This window comes from Oryctolagus cuniculus, chromosome 11 (genome assembly GCF_051225735.1).
Source record: "Oryctolagus cuniculus isolate XC-2025 breed Fujian yellow rabbit chromosome 11, ASM5122573v1, whole genome shotgun sequence".
In the NCBI taxonomy this organism is placed as follows: Eukaryota; Metazoa; Chordata; class Mammalia; order Lagomorpha; family Leporidae; genus Oryctolagus; species Oryctolagus cuniculus.
This window is the reverse complement of record NC_142877.1, coordinates 113,812,186-113,829,566: the sequence shown is the minus strand read 5'-3', so window position 1 is coordinate 113,829,566 and position 17,381 is coordinate 113,812,186. Positions and strand designations below refer to the sequence as shown.

The window sequence follows — 17,381 nt, the reverse complement described above, 5'->3', positions numbered from 1 at the left end:
TCTCTCTGCCTCTCCTCTCTCTGTGTAACTCTGACTTTCAAATAAATAAATAAAATCTTAAAAAAAAAAGAATTAAGGCTAACAAAGACATGTTCCACTTATTCACTTTATGTGACATGCAGAGGGACAGAGAGGCTGAGAAACAGAGACAGAGAGAGACAGCTCCTCCTCTGCTGGTTCACCCCCTAAATGCCCTCGACAGCCAGGGCTGGGCCGGGCCACAGCTGGAGGCAGGCACTCAGCCCGGGCCTCCCACGTGGAAGGCAAGGGACGCAAGCGCTGGAGCTGTCACCCGCTTCCTCCCAACGTGCCCCTGAGCGGGGAGCTGGACTCAGGAGCAGAGGCAGGACTTGAGCCCAGGCCAAGACATTTTTAGATAAACCAAAACGAGGGGAACTCATTTCCTGCAGGCCTGAACTGTAAAGAAATGCTAAACCAAGTGCTTCAGGCAGAAGGGGAATTATAAGGGATGCAAACTTCAAAAATGGCAGAGTACAGGAAAGGAAAATACCGAGGTTAGATTGGAGGGGTCTTAGCCTGTGGGTGGAGCACAGACGACAGACAGCAAAGCATAAAAGACAGGAGAGGCAGTGAGCAGGTCTGCACAGTGGCCTGGGTCTTCCATCGCAGGTGGAAATGTGGGCTCTGAGATGACTGTGGGGACTTAAGGATGTACTCTGCAAACTCTACAGTAACCATTTAAAAATAAAGTGCAAAGAGGCATAGCTAAAAATCCATAGATAGATCAATTAAAATTGAATTGCCTTTTTATATAAGCTTTATTTATTATTTGAAAGGCAGAACAAGAGAGCAAGAGAGAGAGAGAGAGAGAGAGATGTCTTCTATCTGCTGGTTCCACCCCCCATCCCACCCCTAGCCAAATGCTTGCAACAGCCAAGTCTGGGACAGGCAGAACCCAGGAGCCAAGTTCTCTACCTGGGTCTCCCATGTGAGTGGCCGGGGCTCAAGCACTTGGGCCGTCTCCCACTGCCTTCCAGACACTTCAGCAGGAAGCTGGATCAGAAGCAGAGCAGCCGGACTCGAACTAGTGCTCCCATATGGGACGCTAGTGTGGCGAGTGCAGTTTAACCCACCACACCACAATGTCAGCCCCAAAATTTATATGAGACACGCCCTAAAGACGCAATGGTCGAGGTCGGCGCCGTGGCTCACTTGGTTAATCCTCCACTTGCGGCACCATCATCCCATATGGGCACCGGGTTCTAGTCCCAGTTGCTCCTCTTCCAGTCCAGCTCTCTGTGTGGCCCAGGAGTGCAGTGGAGGATGGCCCAAGTGCTTGGGCCCTGCACCCGCATGGAGAGCAGGAGGAGGCACCTGGATCCTGGCAGCCATTTGGGGGGTGAACCAACGGAAGGAAGACCTTTCTCTCTCTCTCACTGTCTAACTCTGCTGTCAAAAAAAAAAAAAAAAAAAAAAAAGCCGCAAGGGTCCGTTCCCCAGGCTCTGCCCTGCCCAGCAGAATCTGACCCCCAGCAACGCCAGGGACCCTAGCCTAACAGTGTCTAGGCCCCGAGGTGTCCCCTCCGCCACCCCTCGCAGCCGTGACACTCAAGGGGCCGTGGTGCACCTGCTGGAGACCCCCACAGCAGGAAACCAGCCCCTGGAACTGCACACGCAAGCCATGTTGCGTTGGGATCTGATCGTTCTGCGACAGCTCAAAGTAAAACAACCCCTAAAGGACCGTCAGGGTGGACCTGGAAAGGAAATGACCCTGGGAAAGCCGCGCTCGGCCGCGCGCATCGCCTCTCGCACATACGCGGTCACGGTCGGGCTGCCGAACGGGCCGCGGGAGCCACAGCGCCACCGTGCGGCGGCGGCTCAGTCCACCGGGTCTGCACTGGCTGGCCGGCCGGCCGGGGGAGCTAGCAGGAGAGGCCGCAAGGTGGGGCCCGGGCCCTGGGCTGGGGGTGCACAGCGCCTTCCCACTAGCTGGGTGACCTGGACGAGCTCCTTAACCTCTGTTAAGAGGCTCTCGCAGTAACAGGGAGACTGTAACTCGCAGCCTCACCGGGCTGTAGGAGCCACAGTGGCCCCCCGCGGAGCGCTGGAACCGAGCGGGGCTCGCTGACTCTTACAGTAAACCAGCAGCTTTGGGGTCCTTTGTATCCCAGCTTAGGCCACGCAGACACGAGAGCGACAGATGCTTCCCCAGGCCCTACTCTGACAGCGGACCCTGATGTTTCCAATTCTGCTCTGTTTTGCAAAGCTGATTGCAACTCACTAAACTGATCTTGCAAATCCACGATGGCTCACGTCCCACTTCTGAAAAACTCTGCAACGAATACCGGCAAGAGGGCGCGGTAGGCGCTTTACCCTCGGCCCAAGCTGCCCGCCCTTGGTCTCACACCTGTGCTCCGGCCACACCCAGGCCAGGTCCGCTCTGGCTGGCTGAGGGCCGTCTCACCGACTCTCCCCCTGCAGGAGGGGTGAGGCACTGAAGACACAGCCTCTCCACCCAGCAAGCACTGTTCTCCCCATTCCTCAGACGAGAAGCCTGAGGCCAGCAGAGGCGAAATGACCACAGGCTAAGGACAGACGGGCCCGGTCTTCCCTTGGAACCCAGGACGTGAACCCAGCAGGGGAACTGGCTCTGCAGAAGGTGCTCCAGAGGGTGGGTGGCTGGCTGTGGCACAGGAAGTTCCAGAGACACAGAAAAGCGGGTCTGAAAACGAGCCGGCAGCAGCAGCCCCGTCAGGGAGGCACCAGGGGCCTGGCAGTCCCACCCCGGGCTCCAGTGTGGGGGTCAGGCAGCGCGGAGGGGCCCCGTTCCGTCCAGCCCTGCCAGCCGTGGCCAAGTCACCCCGTCAAGAGGAAGGTCGACATGGCGGCTGGCAGCCTGTTCCAAGGATCCCCCACCCCACCCCCCATCCCGCTAGGAGAGCTCTCTGCAGAGAACTGGGAAACCTGCCCGTTGGACGGGGGACAAATACTAGCACGACGTGGCCAAGCTGCGCTGCAAGAAACACAGAGGGCACAATAGGGCCATGCCACGTGACGGGGAAAACGGGATTTGCAGCCAGAAGATTCTATCTGGGTCACTGCTCTCTGTTCATGAGCACCTACCATGAGGCATCAGGCCCCGCGGCCTGATGGAGAGGGGGCAACGCAGACAGAGACGGACCCGAGGGGGCTCGCAGAATAAACAGACAAGAGCAAGGCGGCCCAAGCGCATGACTGGCAGAGGCTCGGAGGAGAGTCCTGGCACAGCAGGGAGGGTGCCCCTGGGATGCCTGTTTGCAGTCCCAGCCCCTCCGCTCCTGTTCCAGCTCCCTGCTAATGAGCGCACGGAGGCTTTAGATGATGGCTCAAGTCCTGGCGTCCCTGCCACCCTGGACTGGGTTCTGGGCTCCTGACTTTGGCCTGGCCCAGCCCTGGCAGTCTGGGGGTTGGGGGAGTGAGTCAGCAGATGGAGGCTTCCCCGTGTCTGATTCTCTGCCTGCCTAATAAAATGCAACTAAATCGACGCACGAACGTGCTCACGGCCGCCGAGAGGGCTCACCAGGCTCACTCCTGGCCTGGCTGCGGGAGCACTTTCTCCGGCAGACAGCAGAGGGAGAAGCCAGGGCGGGGCTGGGAGAGACATTTCTGTCAACTCGGGAACTCACTCACACCCCCAGGCTGTTGAAATGGAGGTCAAGACAGCCTTGCTAGGCAGGGCAATAGAAATCAGTCTGTAGGGGCTGCGCTGTGGCGTAGCGGGTAAAGCCGCTGCCTGCAGTGCGGGCATCCCATGGGGGCACCGGGTCAGGTCCCGGCTGCTCCACTTCCCATCCAGCTCTCTGCTATGGCCTGGGAAAGCACTGGAAGATGGCCCAAGTCCTTGGACCCCGGCACCTGCGTAGGAGACCGGGAGGAAGCTCCTGGCTCCTGGCTTCAGATCGGCACAGCTCTGACCATTGCGGCCATTTGGGGAGTGAGCCAGCAGAGAGAAGACCTCTCTCTGTCTCTACCTCTCTCTGTCTCTACCTCTCAAATAAATGACTAAAATCTTTTAAAAAGAGAGATTCATCCATTTGAAAGGCAGCCTCAGAAAGAGAGGGAGACAGAGAGATCTTCCATCTGCTGGCTCTTCTGAATAAGCCGCTCTGGCTTTGGCTCGACACTCCCGCTCTTTCCTGACAGGTGTGACGCAAAGCAAACAGGCCATCGCTGCGTCCACAGGATTCTACGAGGCCCCGCGTGGCCGCACTGCCAGGCGCCGTGTGCAGGGGAGAGGAGAAGGCTGTGCCACCGGTCCGAGACAAGACAGCGGCCACGGCGAGAAGGGAAGGCCTCGGGCCTCGGGCCCAGCTCGCCCTGGTCACCTGGGGCCTGAGGCAGGCACGCGCCAGGGCTCCGGTCCCCAGCGACGCCCCCGGGGGCAGGGTGACCCGCTGTGCGTCACAGGCCAGGGACACAGAGCGGCCCCCAGACCGCCAGGGAAGTAGCTTGGTACCAAGCCTTTGAGGATGTCAGCCGAGGGAAAGAACCCTGCAGCACCTGCAGGAGTCACTGGGAGGAGCCACTGGCAGACGAAGAGCAGCGGCCATTACCGCAGCAAGAACCCGGAACCACGCCCCCCGTCTCGGTAACCCCGCCCCTTCCGCTCCCTCTTCCGGTCCCTCCGCTAGGGAGCACCGCCCCTTCCGGTCCCATCGCACCCGCGGTTCATCCTCCCCTTCCGGTGTGTCGCGGAAGCTCCGCCTCCTGGGGTGTGCCTTCTTCCGCTATTCCCATTGGCGGAAAATCCAAACAGCCAGCGACGCCCTCCAGGTTGCCCGTTCCAGGAAGTGACGATAGGCAGGCCCGCCCCTGAGGAAGTGACGTCTGAGTGCCCTTGACGGGCGGGGAGGGCTGGGCTGCGCATCCTTCCGCTCGCGCTGCAGGGAGGTAGGCGGCTGGGATGGCCCGAGGTGGGGTCGCGTCTGCGGCTCTCTGCGGGCGCGCTCCCGCGCAGGCCCGGACCGCGGGGGACCTGGCCTTGCGGAGAGCTGGGGTCCCAGGCGGCGTCCCGTTTCTCCCAGTTCCCCCCGGACACGTGTGCCTTGTATTTTGGTTCCCTCCACACTCCGACCCTTGTGTCTCTTGGTTCCTCCTGGAATGGCTGAGGTTCCCCGTTTCTGAGCCTACGCGCATCCCTGTCCCTGTGTGCGTTCTTCATCTCCCTCCGAAACGCTTTGTAGAGGAGCGAGGCGCAGAGGCGGCCTTGGGGCCCCGCGTGGACTGCCCTTGGGTGGCCGGGGTCCCGGGCATGGCCGCAGCTGACGTGCGAGGACCAGGGATGTGTGACAGGCTCTTGGCCCGCCGCGGGGCTCTGCAGACACTGGTTCCTCCCTCCGTCCTGGGAATCCCGCCCAAGCCCTTTGGCGGCGGTCAGCCCGGGTCGCCTGGGCCCTCCTTCGTGGCGCGGCCCCTCTGCCCCAGAAGTCTCCGCTGTGATCTCATGGCGGTCGGCCTCCCCATGGGTCTGTTACTGTGTGCCCCAGCTTCCCTTACAGATGGCTCAGCGACTTCTCCTGAGGAGGTTCCTGGCTGCCGCCGCCTCCAGGAAGCCCGCCCAGAGTCGGTGGGCACCGCTCGCCTTCAGCGCGGCGCGGACCCCGCCGTGCGGCCCCGGTGGCCACACAGGGACACCCAGCCCGGCCCGGACGCTGCACGCCACCGGAGTGCTGGCCACGACCTTTAACATCCAGGATGGATCCGACTTTCAGGACCGAGTCGTCAACAGCGAGACGCCAGTGGTTGTGGATTTCCACGCACAGTGAGTAGGGGCGGCAGTCAGCTTGAGACAGGACTGGGCTCACTCGGGCATTCCCCGAGCGCCCGCCGGGGCCCAGGGTCGGGATGGGCGTTTGACACACAGAGAGTGGTGAGCGTGGACGCCCCGCCTCCCCGAGGGGGGTCTGCAGGGCTGACCGTGGCCGCAGTCAGTGCTGGGGGAGCATTTGTGTTCCCTCCGCACCACGTGGAAAGCCCAGAGTCCCCCTTGGAGAGAGAGCACCGGGGTCGGCGCTGTGGCGGAGCAGGTTAAGCCTCTGTCTAAGGCACTGGCATCCCCTATGGGCGCCGGTTCGAGTCCCGGCTGCTCCACTTCCGATCCAGCTCCCTGCTGTGGCCTGGGAAGGCAGAGGATGGCCAGAGTGCTTGGGCCCCTGCACCCACATGGGAGACCCTCAGGAAACTCCTGGCTCCTGGCTTCAGATCGGCCCAGCCATTTGGGGAGTGAACCAGCAGGTGGAAGACCTCTCTCTCTGTCACTCTGCCTCTCAAAATAAATAAATAAATCGTTAAAAAAAAAAAATAGAGATTTTCCACGCCACCACAGTGGTGCCCACGCATGTAGGGGAGGGCAAGCTTTTCTCCAGCACTGTATGAGTTGGTTTAGATATTTAAAGGCCAGCGGCTTTGCGATTTCTTCTAACCTGGCCTCCATTTCCAGTCTCTTGGGTCCTGCCTAGATGCCAGACCCCTGAGGACGAGGCCTCCCGGGGAGCCGGTGTGCTGTGGGCTGAGTCGGGAGGTGGGAGACCGGGCAGAGTCGCTGACAGCTTCTGAAGCTGCCTTAACAGCTCGGTCTGGCTCGCCGTGTCCTGGGGCGGCCCCCTCCCTGGCCTGGGGCAGCCCACTCCGAGTCCTGGGGCGGCCCACCCCGTGTCCTGGGGCGGCCCACTCCCTGTCCTGGGGCAGCCCCCTCCCTGTCCTGGGGCGGCCCACCCCGTGTCCTGGGGCGGCCCACTCCCTGTCCTGGGGCGGCCCACTCCCTGTCCTGGGGCAGCCCACTCCCTGTCCTGGGGCGGCCCACCCCGTGTCCTGGGGCGGCCCACTCCCTGTCCTGGGGCGGCCCACTCCCTGTCCTGGGGCAGCCCACTCCCTGTCCTGGGGCAGCCCACTCCCTGTCCTGGGGCGGCCCACTCCCTGTCCTGGGGCAGCCCACTCCCTGTCCTGGGGCGGCCCACTCCGTGTCCTGGGGCTCCCTCCTCGCTTGGGGAGGAGCTGAGGCCTTGCTGTGGGCTCGAGGGGCTCCGAGGTCGTCGGCTGAATCTCTGAATGGAAAAGGCTTTTCTGGGTTTTTTTCCTGTTTTGTTTGTTTGTTTTTAGTTTGAGGAGGAAGGACACAGAGCTCAATCTTCCGCCCTCTTGTTCACTCCCCAAATGCCGGCCACAGCTGGGGCTGGGCGAGACCATGGCCAGGAGCCAGGAGCTCCATGCAGCCCTCCCACGGACTTGAGCCGCCACCTGCTGCCTCCCAGGGTGCGCGCGAGCAGGAAGCTGGTGTCCGGACTGGAGATGGGGCCCGAACCCCGGCGTTGTGCGGGGCGCACACGTCCCCCTCGGCGTCCTAACCCGCTTCCCCCATTGAGACTTTTCCTAACACCTGTGGGCCTCGGTGTTGGGGGGCTCTTTGTGGTGTCAGCAGATTTGAGGAGTCTGCAGTAAGAGCAGAGGAGGTGCAGCAGTGGGCCTGGAACCCTGTGGACGCCCGGCCATCGCTGCCCCTGCCTTCAGCCCGCAGTCCACAGGGCACTGGAAGCAGCTGCAGGCCCCAGAGGCCGTTTAAGATTTCTCCTAACAGCCGGAGGGGGCACGGCCTGCCTTCTCGTAGGGCTTTAGGGGGCACGGCCTGCCTTCTCGTAGGGCTTTAGGGGGCACGGCCTGCCGTTTGCAGTTGAGGAAGCAGGCCCCGCTGCCGGATGAGGAGCCTCTCTGTGAACACAGACTTTTTAACGTGTCTCCGACAGCGTGCGCATTGAGACCCAGATCCCCCCTGACTTCCGGTGGCCTTAGCTGCCAGCAAGGCCACTGTGCGTTGAGAATGTCGAGTTGGACACACATCGAGGGTGCCTGGGTCCGGCCTGGCTCGGCAGCACGGGGCGTGTCGGGCATCTTCCTTGTGGCCGAGGGGCTGACCGGAGCCGCGTGTGCTGCCAGTGCCCAGCACCACGGCGCCCAGTCACGTGTCTCTAGCCCAGGAAGGGTCAGGGTTCAGAGTGTGGCTCCTACATATATGTGTGCCCTGTGCGCCGTCGCGAAGTCGGGCCGTCGGCTGGAACCACTCTGGCGTCCTAGATGCAGCCGTGTCCCGGGGTCTGCAGAGCCTCTGGCATTGCTGTTTGGTGTGTCAACACGCCAGGTTAATGTTCAAACACTAGCACAGAGGATAGGGAAGGGCAGAGGTCCCTGGGGAAGATGGGGTCGGGCGGTTCGGGGGAGGCGGGAGGGGTGGAGGGCCCTGCACTCTTGTGACCGCGTGCTGCTTACCTTCCAAGGTGGTGCGGCCCCTGCAAGATCCTGGGGCCACGGTTAGAGAAGATGGTGGCCAAGCAGCAGGGGAAGGTGGTGATGGCCAAGGTGGACATAGATGACCACACGGACCTCGCCCTCGAGTACGAGGTACGGATTTGGGGGGGTTGCTGCGGGGGAGCTGGCGGGGCGGGTCAGCCCAGGAGTAGCTGGTGTCTTGGGGACCACCTGATGGCCAGTAAGGATGTCTGGGGTTTTCCAGAGCTCTCGGGACCCAGAGCCCTTTGCAGACGGGGCTGTCGGTCCTCAGCCCCATGTCCCTGTCCACTGCGTTGAGGAAGGAAGTGGCTCAGGTGACCAGAGCACCGGCCACCCTCTTAGACATGGGCGCAGTCCCTCCCTGACTCTCCAGCCAACCTGCTGCATGCCGGGCATCCCTGCTTCTTTGGCTCCAGGCGGCCCTTAGTGTAGTCGGAGAGACGACAGGTCACTTCCAGGTGGGGTGAGGAGTGCTGGGGGAAGAGTGCGTGGAGGAGGAAGGGGCCGATGGTTCCCGGGCGGGCGGGGGCACGGCGCCTCTGAGCTGGACTCTGGCGGATGTTGGAATCATCTTAGGCGCCTCTGTGTGTCGGGGCGCTCAGCCCGTGAAGACCGCGCACTGTTCAAAAAAAGTCCCAAATGTGAAAACCCCTCTGGTCCCAAGCATTTTGGGAAGGGATTCTCACCCTGAGTAAGAGGTGCGGGGGGGGGGGGGGGGGGTCCTGGGCTTGGGGGAGCAGCAGGGGGTGGTCTTCCTTATAAGGGCGGGGCCGGGGCAGGCCTGGCTGAGGAGAGGCCCAGGGGTGATGAGTGAAGCACCCCGGGGCGCGGGAGAGCACACAGAAGCACCAGGGCCCTGAGGTTGCGTGGGTGTGGCCTGCTCACCCCAGCAGGGGCCAGGTGCCTGGGGCAGGGGTGGCTCGGGCGTGGGTCGAGATCTCTCAGCCCTGGAGACCTCTGCAGTTGGAGGAAAGGGAGGGTCCGTCCTGGCTGGGGGCGGGAGGGGAGACAGCGGGGACAAAGCGGAGTGCAGCCAGCTCGGGAGGGGTCTGGGGTAGCCTGGCTGGAGGGGGCCCCGGGCAGGCCTGGTGGCTCGGGTCAGGTCTGGCCGGCCCTGGAAGGGATTTGAAGAAATGCAGAACCACGTGCTGGTACCGAGACTGAAGATTTCACCTAACAAACCCAGGTTTCTGGCTCTCTTGCAGCACCTTGGTCTGCCCAGGGCGAGCTTCACTCTCCCTCCTCCTGACTCCTCTGGCCTCCTCTCCCTGGCCCAGCTCGGGTGCCCATCCCCCACCCAGTGCCAGGGAGGAGATGGGTAGGGGCAGGCCGCTGCGGACTGCAGGTGGCGACAGATCTGTCCTTGGGCTGCTCACACCGCCTTGGAGGGAGGGTGTGGCTGTGTTTTAGAAAGCTCTCCCACCCATGTTCTGTTAGAGAGGCGTCTGCCTGACCATTTAGATGCCCTTGGTTTTCCGTCACCCCGGGGCCGCCGTCACCACAGGGCTGTCTGTGGGAGTGAGGGTGACCAGCTAGTGTGAGCCCAGGGCCGGAGCTGCCAAGGTCATGGTTGGGCTCCCCCCCCACCCCACCCCCTGGTGCTGCTGGACCCCACAGCTTCAGCCTCAGCCGTGTAACAGTAACGCTGCACCAGCTGTGTGCGTGCAGCCCGGCTGCAGAGGGCAGCCCAGTTCCACCTCGGGAGAGCCTCATGCAGGAGCGGCAGGAAGCCCTGTGGGCGAGCCCGGGAGGGGAGGCAGCTGCTCTGCCTCTGTCCACCGTCCACCTGGCGCGCGGTCCCACAGGAGGGCCGCGAGGCTGCCGGGTCCGGGTCGCCGAGCCCTGCGCTGTCCTCACTGGGGGGCTTAGGAAACCCCCACGGGGATTCTCCCTGGCCTCTCCCCACCCCACCCCCTTCCTTCACACCTGTCCTTTCTAAAGAGAGCCGGGAGAGACGTTCCGGCCAGGACACCTGCAGAACCTTCCGGACAGCTTCCTCCAAGGCCACGAATCCTCCCTCTAGCTTTGGTTGCACTTTGTGGAGAGACTGCTTTAAATTCTGTTCTGGGAGTGAGGCGCCTCTCGCCGACTCCCCGACTCCTCGTCTCCTCCTTCCTCGTACAAACTCCCCTGCCCTGGAACTGTTGCATTTTTTCGTTTTTTGAAAAAGTGACACAGAGAGAGAGAGAGAGAGAGAGAGATCTTCCATCCACCGGTTCACTCCTCAAATGATCGCAACGGCTGGGCCAAAGCCAGGAGCCAGGAACTGCATCTTGGTCTCCCACATGGGTGGGCCATCTTGCTGCCTTCCCAGGTGCATTAGCAGGGAGCTGGCCTGGAGGCAGAGCAGCTGGGACAAAACCATGCTGCCCTGTGGGTGTGACGTGCAGCGGCCTCCCCCCCTCCCCCCCCAACAACTCCAGCAACTGCCCACGCTAGAGCTTCAGCGCCCTCTAGGGGAGAAGGAAGGGCAAGTCCCTGTGCCTGGGGGTTCGGCCTCCCCCACTGCCCTTGCTGACTCCTGGGCAGACGAGGCTGCCAGCCTTCCTTCCACCTCGCGCTTAAAGCTGTCATCCTCTTGTTCCTCGTCCGAGACAAGGTGTGAGTGCGTTTTAAGATGCACGCCAGAGGGGAACGGTTACCTGGACGCAGCTGCTGCCCACATGGGCGGCTCACTCGCGTTTGCTGCAGCGTCCCGCACAACCTCACTGATGGCTTGTAGCTGACACGCAGTGTTTTAGTCGCTCCCATCTCCCTCGCTTTTGCAGTTCCTCTGAGGAGTGCTGTCGAGCAGGAGTGACCTGGGACCCTGTCCAGAGGCAGACTGTGACTCCGAGGGCCCGGGAAGGCCCAGGATCCTGCCTTTCTTTTATTTTTTAAGATCTATTGTATTAGGCCGGTGCCGCAGCTCACTAAGCTAATCCTCCGCCTTGCAGCACCGGCACACCAGGTTCTAGTCCCGGTCGGGGCGCCGGATTCTGTCCCGGTTGCCCCTCTTCCAGGCCAGCTCTCTGCTGTGGCCAGGGAGTGCAGTGGAGGATGGCCCAAGTGCTTGGGCCCTGCACCCCATGGGAGACCAGGAGAAGCACCTGGCTCCTGCCATCGGATCAGCGTGGTGCGCCGGCCACAGCGTGCCAGCCGCAGCGGCCATTGGAGGGTGAACCAACAGCAAAAGGAAGACCTTTCTCTCTGTCTCTCTCTCTCACTGTCCACTCTGCCTGTCAAAAAAAAAAAAGATCTATTGTATTTACATGAAAGGCAGACAGAGAGTGAGAGGTCTTCCATCTGCTGGTTCACTCCCCAAATGGCCACAGTGACTGGAGCTAAGCCAGTCCAAAGCCAGGAGCCAGGAGCTTCTTCCAGGTCTCAAACGTGAGTGGCAGAGGTCTCAATCCTTGAGCTGCCTTGCAGGGTGTGCATTAGCAGGAAGCTGGATCGGAAGCAGAGATGGGACTTGACCAGGGCTCCAATGTTGGATGCCACCCTGGCAGGCGGCGGCCTAATCTGCTGTGCCTAACCTGTTTGATCATGCCCGTCCCAAGACTGTGCATTTCTTTCTTTCTGTTTGGTTTTTTTTTTTTTTTTTTTTTTTTTTTTTTTTTTAAGATTTATTTTTATTTGAAAGGCAGAGTTACAGGGAGAGACAGAAAGGATCTTCCATCCTCTGGTTCACTCCCCAAATGGCCGCAACATCAGGGCTGAGCCAGACTGGAGCCAGGAGCCAGGAGCTTTTTCAGGGTCTCCCACATGAGTGCAGAGGCCCAAGGTCTTGGGCCATCCTCTGTTGCTTCCCCGGGCGCATTAGCAGGGAGCTGGATCAGAAGCAGAGCAGCCAGGAATTGAAGGGCATCCATATGGGGTGCCAGCATTGCAGGCAGTGGCTTCACCGCTAGGCCACAGTGCTGAGTGCCCCCCTGTGCCCTGCTTTATTTTTATTTTTATTTTTATTTATTTATTTGAAAGGCAAGGTTACAGAGATCTTCCATCTGCTGGTTCACTCCAAGTGGCTGCAACTACTTGAGCTGGGTGAATCAGGAGCCAGGAGCTTCTTCCGGGTCTCCCTCGTGGGTACAGGGGCCCAGGGACTTGAACATCTTCCACTGCTTTCCCAGGCAAATTAGCAGGGAACCGGATCGGAAGTGGAGTAGCGAGAACTCGAACTGGCACCCATATGGGATGCCGGCACCACACATGGTGGCTTTACCCACTAGACCACTATGCTGGCCCCAAGACTGCGTGTGTCTGATCCCAGTGATTGTGGCCCTGGGGGTCACAGGCTGGGCATTGAGGAGCAGACCCTCTGTGCTGCCCTGGCAGTGGGGGGTGCTGCCTTTGAAAGCCCCTGTCTCCCGGGCCCGTCAGGGGAGCTGCTTGTCGGTAGGGAGGGTCGCCTACAGGGACACACGTGCCCTCACTGCCCTAAGCCCCCTGCACTACACCCTCCACTCCCTCCCACTGCTCTCGGTCCCCGACAGCCACTGATTTGTCGTTTGTTGAGATTCTGGTTTTCCTAGAACAGTTCTGGGTTCACAGCAAAGCTGAGAGGAAGGCCCAGAAATGCCCCGCGTCCTGCTCCGCCAGACCCTGCACCGCGCCCGCCCACACAACAGGGGGCGCGTTGGTCACAGCTGAGGGTCCTGCGTTGACCCTGTGGGGTTGTACCCGAGCGCACAGTCTCCGTTAGGGCTCACGCAGTGTCGTCCTCCCTGGCGCGCCCCCGTCCGTGTCCCGGAGCACCTGTGGCTGCCCGGAAGGCCCTCGCGCGCTCCTCCGCTGCTGCCTCCGTGACGTTGCCTCTCAGTGATGGTTCCTCCGGGACCCCCCTCGTCTCCCAAAGCTTTCACACAACACTTGGTGTTGTCATTTGAAGCCTGAAATCCTTTTCTTTTTTACTTTTTTTTTTTTTTTTTTTTTTTTTTGTAAGAGCTACAGAGAGATCCTCCATCCACTGGTTCAGTCCCCAAATGGCCTCAACACCCGGGGCTGGGCCAGGTGGAAGCCAGGGGCCAGGAGCTTTTCCTGGGTCTCCCACATGGGCCACAGGGCCCAAGCACTGGGCCATCATCCGCTGCTTTCCCAGGCCACCAGCAGGGGAGCCACCAGGACACCCACGTGGGACGTCGGCGCTGCCGATGGCGCTTCAACCACTGCACCGGCCCCTGAAATCTCCATGCTTCCCGCACCCTCTCCCCGCCGGGACTCTGTGTCCTGGGCAGAAGCAAAGCGCAGTTTGATGTCAACAGACAGTGGAGTGGGCGCCTTCCGAGCCCCAGGCCCCCCACCCGCCAGTCGCCCTGTCGTCCTGGAACGTCACCCAGCCCTTGAGCCTCAGCCTTCTCTGCTGGGTGGCGCTCCCCGGGCAAGAACGGATGAAGGCAGCAGGTGCAAGGCTCAGCGGCGTCCCTGGCACTTAAAAGGCAGTGGAACGTGGCCGTGACCTCTTTCTGTCCCGCAGTCAGCCGAGGAGCCGGCTGCCCACGTCTGCGGCACCAGGCACCCTGCTGCTCCTTTGGTCGGGTTAACACGTGGGCAGGGTTAGGGAGACCCGACAAGGACCCAGAGCTGGGTGGCACAGCAGGCAGGCTGCGGGATGGTGTGAAGAGGCCACACACTCCTGCCCGTAGGTCTCAGGCCCAGCCACAGAGCAGAGGCCACAGGTGGCCTCAGAGCAGGAGCACATGCTGGGGCCTTGCGCTCAGACCACCCGTGCAGGCGAGCGTGGCCCTTGGACCTGGGCAGCTCCATTTAAGGCAGCGTCTGCAGCACTGGCCCCTCCTGCTTATGAGCCAAACTCAGAGCAGGAGCGGTGAAGCCACATCCCCTTCCTCCTCCTGGGCAGCGGGCGGAAGTCCAGTCAGCCCAGATAGCCTGCAGCGTGCCTGCCTGTCCCCGCTGAGCGTGCACACGCCACACTCACACTTCAGGGATGCCCTGCGTCAGTGGGGACGAGGCCTTGGCTGTCCCAGGGCCGGCATTGTGGCAGAGGGTTAAGCTACTGCCTGCGACATCAGCCTCCCACACATGTGCCCTGCTTCCTCTCCAGCTCCCTGCTCATGCCCCCGGGAAGGCAGTGGAAGATGGCCCGACAGCTCACGCCCTGCCACCCATCTGGGAGACCCAAGTGGAGTTCTGGGCTCCTAGCTTCAGCCTGGCGCACCCCTGGGTGTTGCAGCCATCTGGGGAGTGAATCAGCAGAAGGAAGATACCTGTGTGTGTGTGTGTCTCCCTCCCTCTCTGAGTCTGCCTTTTTTTTTTTTTTTTTTTACATTTTTTTTTTATTTGACAGAGTTAGACTGAGAGAGACAGAGAGAAAGGTCTTCCTTCCGTTGGTTCACCCCCCAAATGGCCGCCATGGCTGGCACTGTGCCAATCTGAAGCCAGGAGCCAGGTGCTTCCTCCTGGTCTCCCATGCGGGTGCAGGGCCCAAGCACTTGGGCCATCCTCCACTGCCTTCCCAGGCCACAGCAGAGAGCTGGACTGGAAGAGGAGCAACCGGGACTAGAACCCGGTGCCCATATGTTATGCCAGTGCCACAGGCGGAGGATTAGCCAAGTGAGGCACGGCACCAGCCCCCAAAGTCTGCCTTTCAAATAAGTAAAAATAAATCTCTAAAAAAAACCTTCCAAGAAAGTAGATTTCCAGTATATGTGCCACACGCCTGACGGCTGCATGGCCCACGCTCACGCATGTATGCGGAGGGTACACAGCCGCGGTCATCTAAGTTTCTTTGTTGAAAGATCGCTCTCCCATCTGCTGGTTTACCCCTCAGATGCCCTCACAGGCAGGGCTGGGCCAGCCCGAAGGCAGGAGCCTGGTGCTGGATCAGGGAGAGCAGGGGGCTGGAGGGGAGGGAGGGGCCCAGGCGTTCCAACGCCAGGTGCAGGCGGCTCAGAGTGCTGGCTCTGCTGTGCCGCCTGTGAGCTCAGAGACTGGAAAAGGCCACCTTCTATGCCGTAGCATAACCTGTTTGTTTGAATTAAAGAAACAGGACAGGATGGCATCCAGCAAGCACAAAGTTGAAAGCTGGGAGTTCAACTCGGCCTCAGTAGGGAGCTGCCCCGGGAGGCGCCCAGCTCCCACGCAGACCACTAGGGGGCGCTGGAGGCCGCGCTGAGGGCCCCTGCAGCTTCCAGAGCTCAGCGGAAGCGAGCTGGGCCAGGAGACCCCGCAGGCGCCTGCTGGCCCCGGGACTTGCACCAGCGTAACCAGGACCGCAGCCCGCTCGGGCCTCTGCGCGGGGGCGTCCACGGTTAGCCCAGCTCCAGCGAGTAGCCTGTCGGGGTGTCAGCCCAGCACAGTCCTTACGGGGACCAGAGGCCCTGACAGGGGCGGGGATGCTGTACTGTGTGTGTCCCCCAATGCGCGTTAGGGGTGAGGACTTTCCTGCTGTGCCTGGTGAGGGTGCGGGCTGTGGACATTCTGAACCCTCAGGGGCGCCAGGCGTTCCGCCTGTGTGAGCAAACCCCGTCCCCTGTCTGCTTGCACCGCCTTCTCCGAGGCCCCGGATGCCAGGCAGGGAGCCCAGGCTGCAGAGGAGGCGCGGAGCCAGGGCGGGCCGTGGCCTCGTCTACATTCCGTGTCATCCACACGGGGCCCTGCCGAGCTGGGCAGGGTGCCTCATCCACCAGGAGCATTGCTTTCCCACCTGCCCCCAGCCCCCCCCCCCCCCCCCCCGCCACACGCTGTCCAGTAGCAGGCGGTGAGTGGATCTGACATCCGGGCTGCACGCAGCTGCAGGAGCGCTTCCAGACGTCAGGGGAAAGGGGACTTAGAGATAGGCTGGCTTTGCTGCCCCTCTGTGGCCTCCATTGAGGGCCCACCGCGTGTCAGGTCCCTCCTAGCGCCATGCCCCGTGGCCAGGTGGGACCTGTGGCTCGCCTAAGTGCGCCCAGCCAGCAGGGACATGGGCTGCTGACTGCCCCGCTGTCCCTGCAGATCCGTCCTCCTACCCCGAACCCTCAGCTCCGCCTGCTGCCGGCCCCGCACCTCCTCCACCCGGCCCTGCCGCAGCTGTGTGGGTTATTTTCATCTCCCCAGTCATCCCAGCCAAACCGCTGGGCTGTGACTCAGGCGTGCGGTTGGGGAGGGCGGGCACTGCTGGGAGCCCACAGTGGAGGACGTCCCCCATGTTGCTGACCCAGGTGACTCGAGCTCCCTCTGCCTTGGCAGGTGTCGGCCGTGCCCACCGTGCTGGCCATCAAGAACGGGGACGTGGTGGACAAGTTCGTTGGCATCAAGGACGAGGAGCAGCTGGAGGCCTTCCTGAAGAAGCTGATCGGCTGACAAGCAGGGAAGGGGCCCCCGCAGTCCTGGGAGCGGACCCCGTGCTGGCCCCTGCTGCCTCCTCCCTGTCTGGCCCCAGTGGCCCCGTGCTTTGGGGACCAACCTCCGAACACGGGAGCCGCAAGTGCTTCTGAGCTGGCCCGCGGCCTGGGCGGCCGTCGGGAGTGGTGCTGCGGCTGGCGTGGCGACCGCGCCTTCCACCTTGCCCTTTTGTCTGCCCCTGCAGGGCCTGCCGCGGCTCTCCCGAGGTGCTGGGGAGCGCCCGGGGCGGGTGCACCACGAGGCCCAGGCAGCGACGCCTCGGCCTGGCTCCTTGGTCCTTTCTGAGCAGAACCCCTGGGCCTGGCTCCTCTGCCTCCTGCGTCTGTCTTTCCTGCTGCTGTTTTGTAAGAAGAGAAAGAACCAGGAACCCCAGACAAGGGGGAATGAGACCGAATTCTTTCATTTTTTTGTAGGTCTGTAATAAAGAACTCTGATCCCTTCTACCTCCTGGTTTGAAGCAGAGCCGGCCCCACGCTCGGATCCCCTGTGGTCCGTGTCCCGGGGAGACGCTGCCCTTCTCGCTCCCCACGCCTGGCCGGGGCCCGAGCACGGAGGCCGGCAGTGTCAGGGAGCGGAGCTCTCGGCTCTGGAGGGCTCCAGGCAGCGCCAGGCCTAACCGCCGACAGCTCAGACCAATAAAAGCGGCTGCAATCTGTCTGGGGCCCTTCCCCAGCTTCGCTGCTGTCCCTGCAGCCCCCCCCCGAGCCCCCCCTCCCCCTGGGCCAGCCCCTGCGGCCGCCATGCTGATGTCTTAGTCTCTGTCACCCGGCTGAAGA

At 61.9% G+C, this 17,381-nt stretch overlaps 1 protein-coding gene across 1 annotated transcript; it reads left to right on the top strand.

Annotated features, from left to right (window-relative positions):
* The first annotated feature begins 4,814 nt into the window (after positions 1-4,814).
* On the top strand, positions 4,815-17,048 carry TXN2 (thioredoxin 2). The gene is made up of 4 exons (XM_002711412.6): positions 4,815-4,890; positions 5,487-5,761; positions 8,268-8,391; positions 16,450-17,048. Exons 2-4 carry the CDS (start codon positions 5,499-5,501, stop codon positions 16,561-16,563), a joined length of 501 nt encoding a protein of 166 aa, XP_002711458.1. The 5' UTR covers positions 4,815-4,890; positions 5,487-5,498; the 3' UTR covers positions 16,564-17,048.
* The last annotated feature ends 333 nt before the right edge of the window (positions 17,049-17,381 follow it).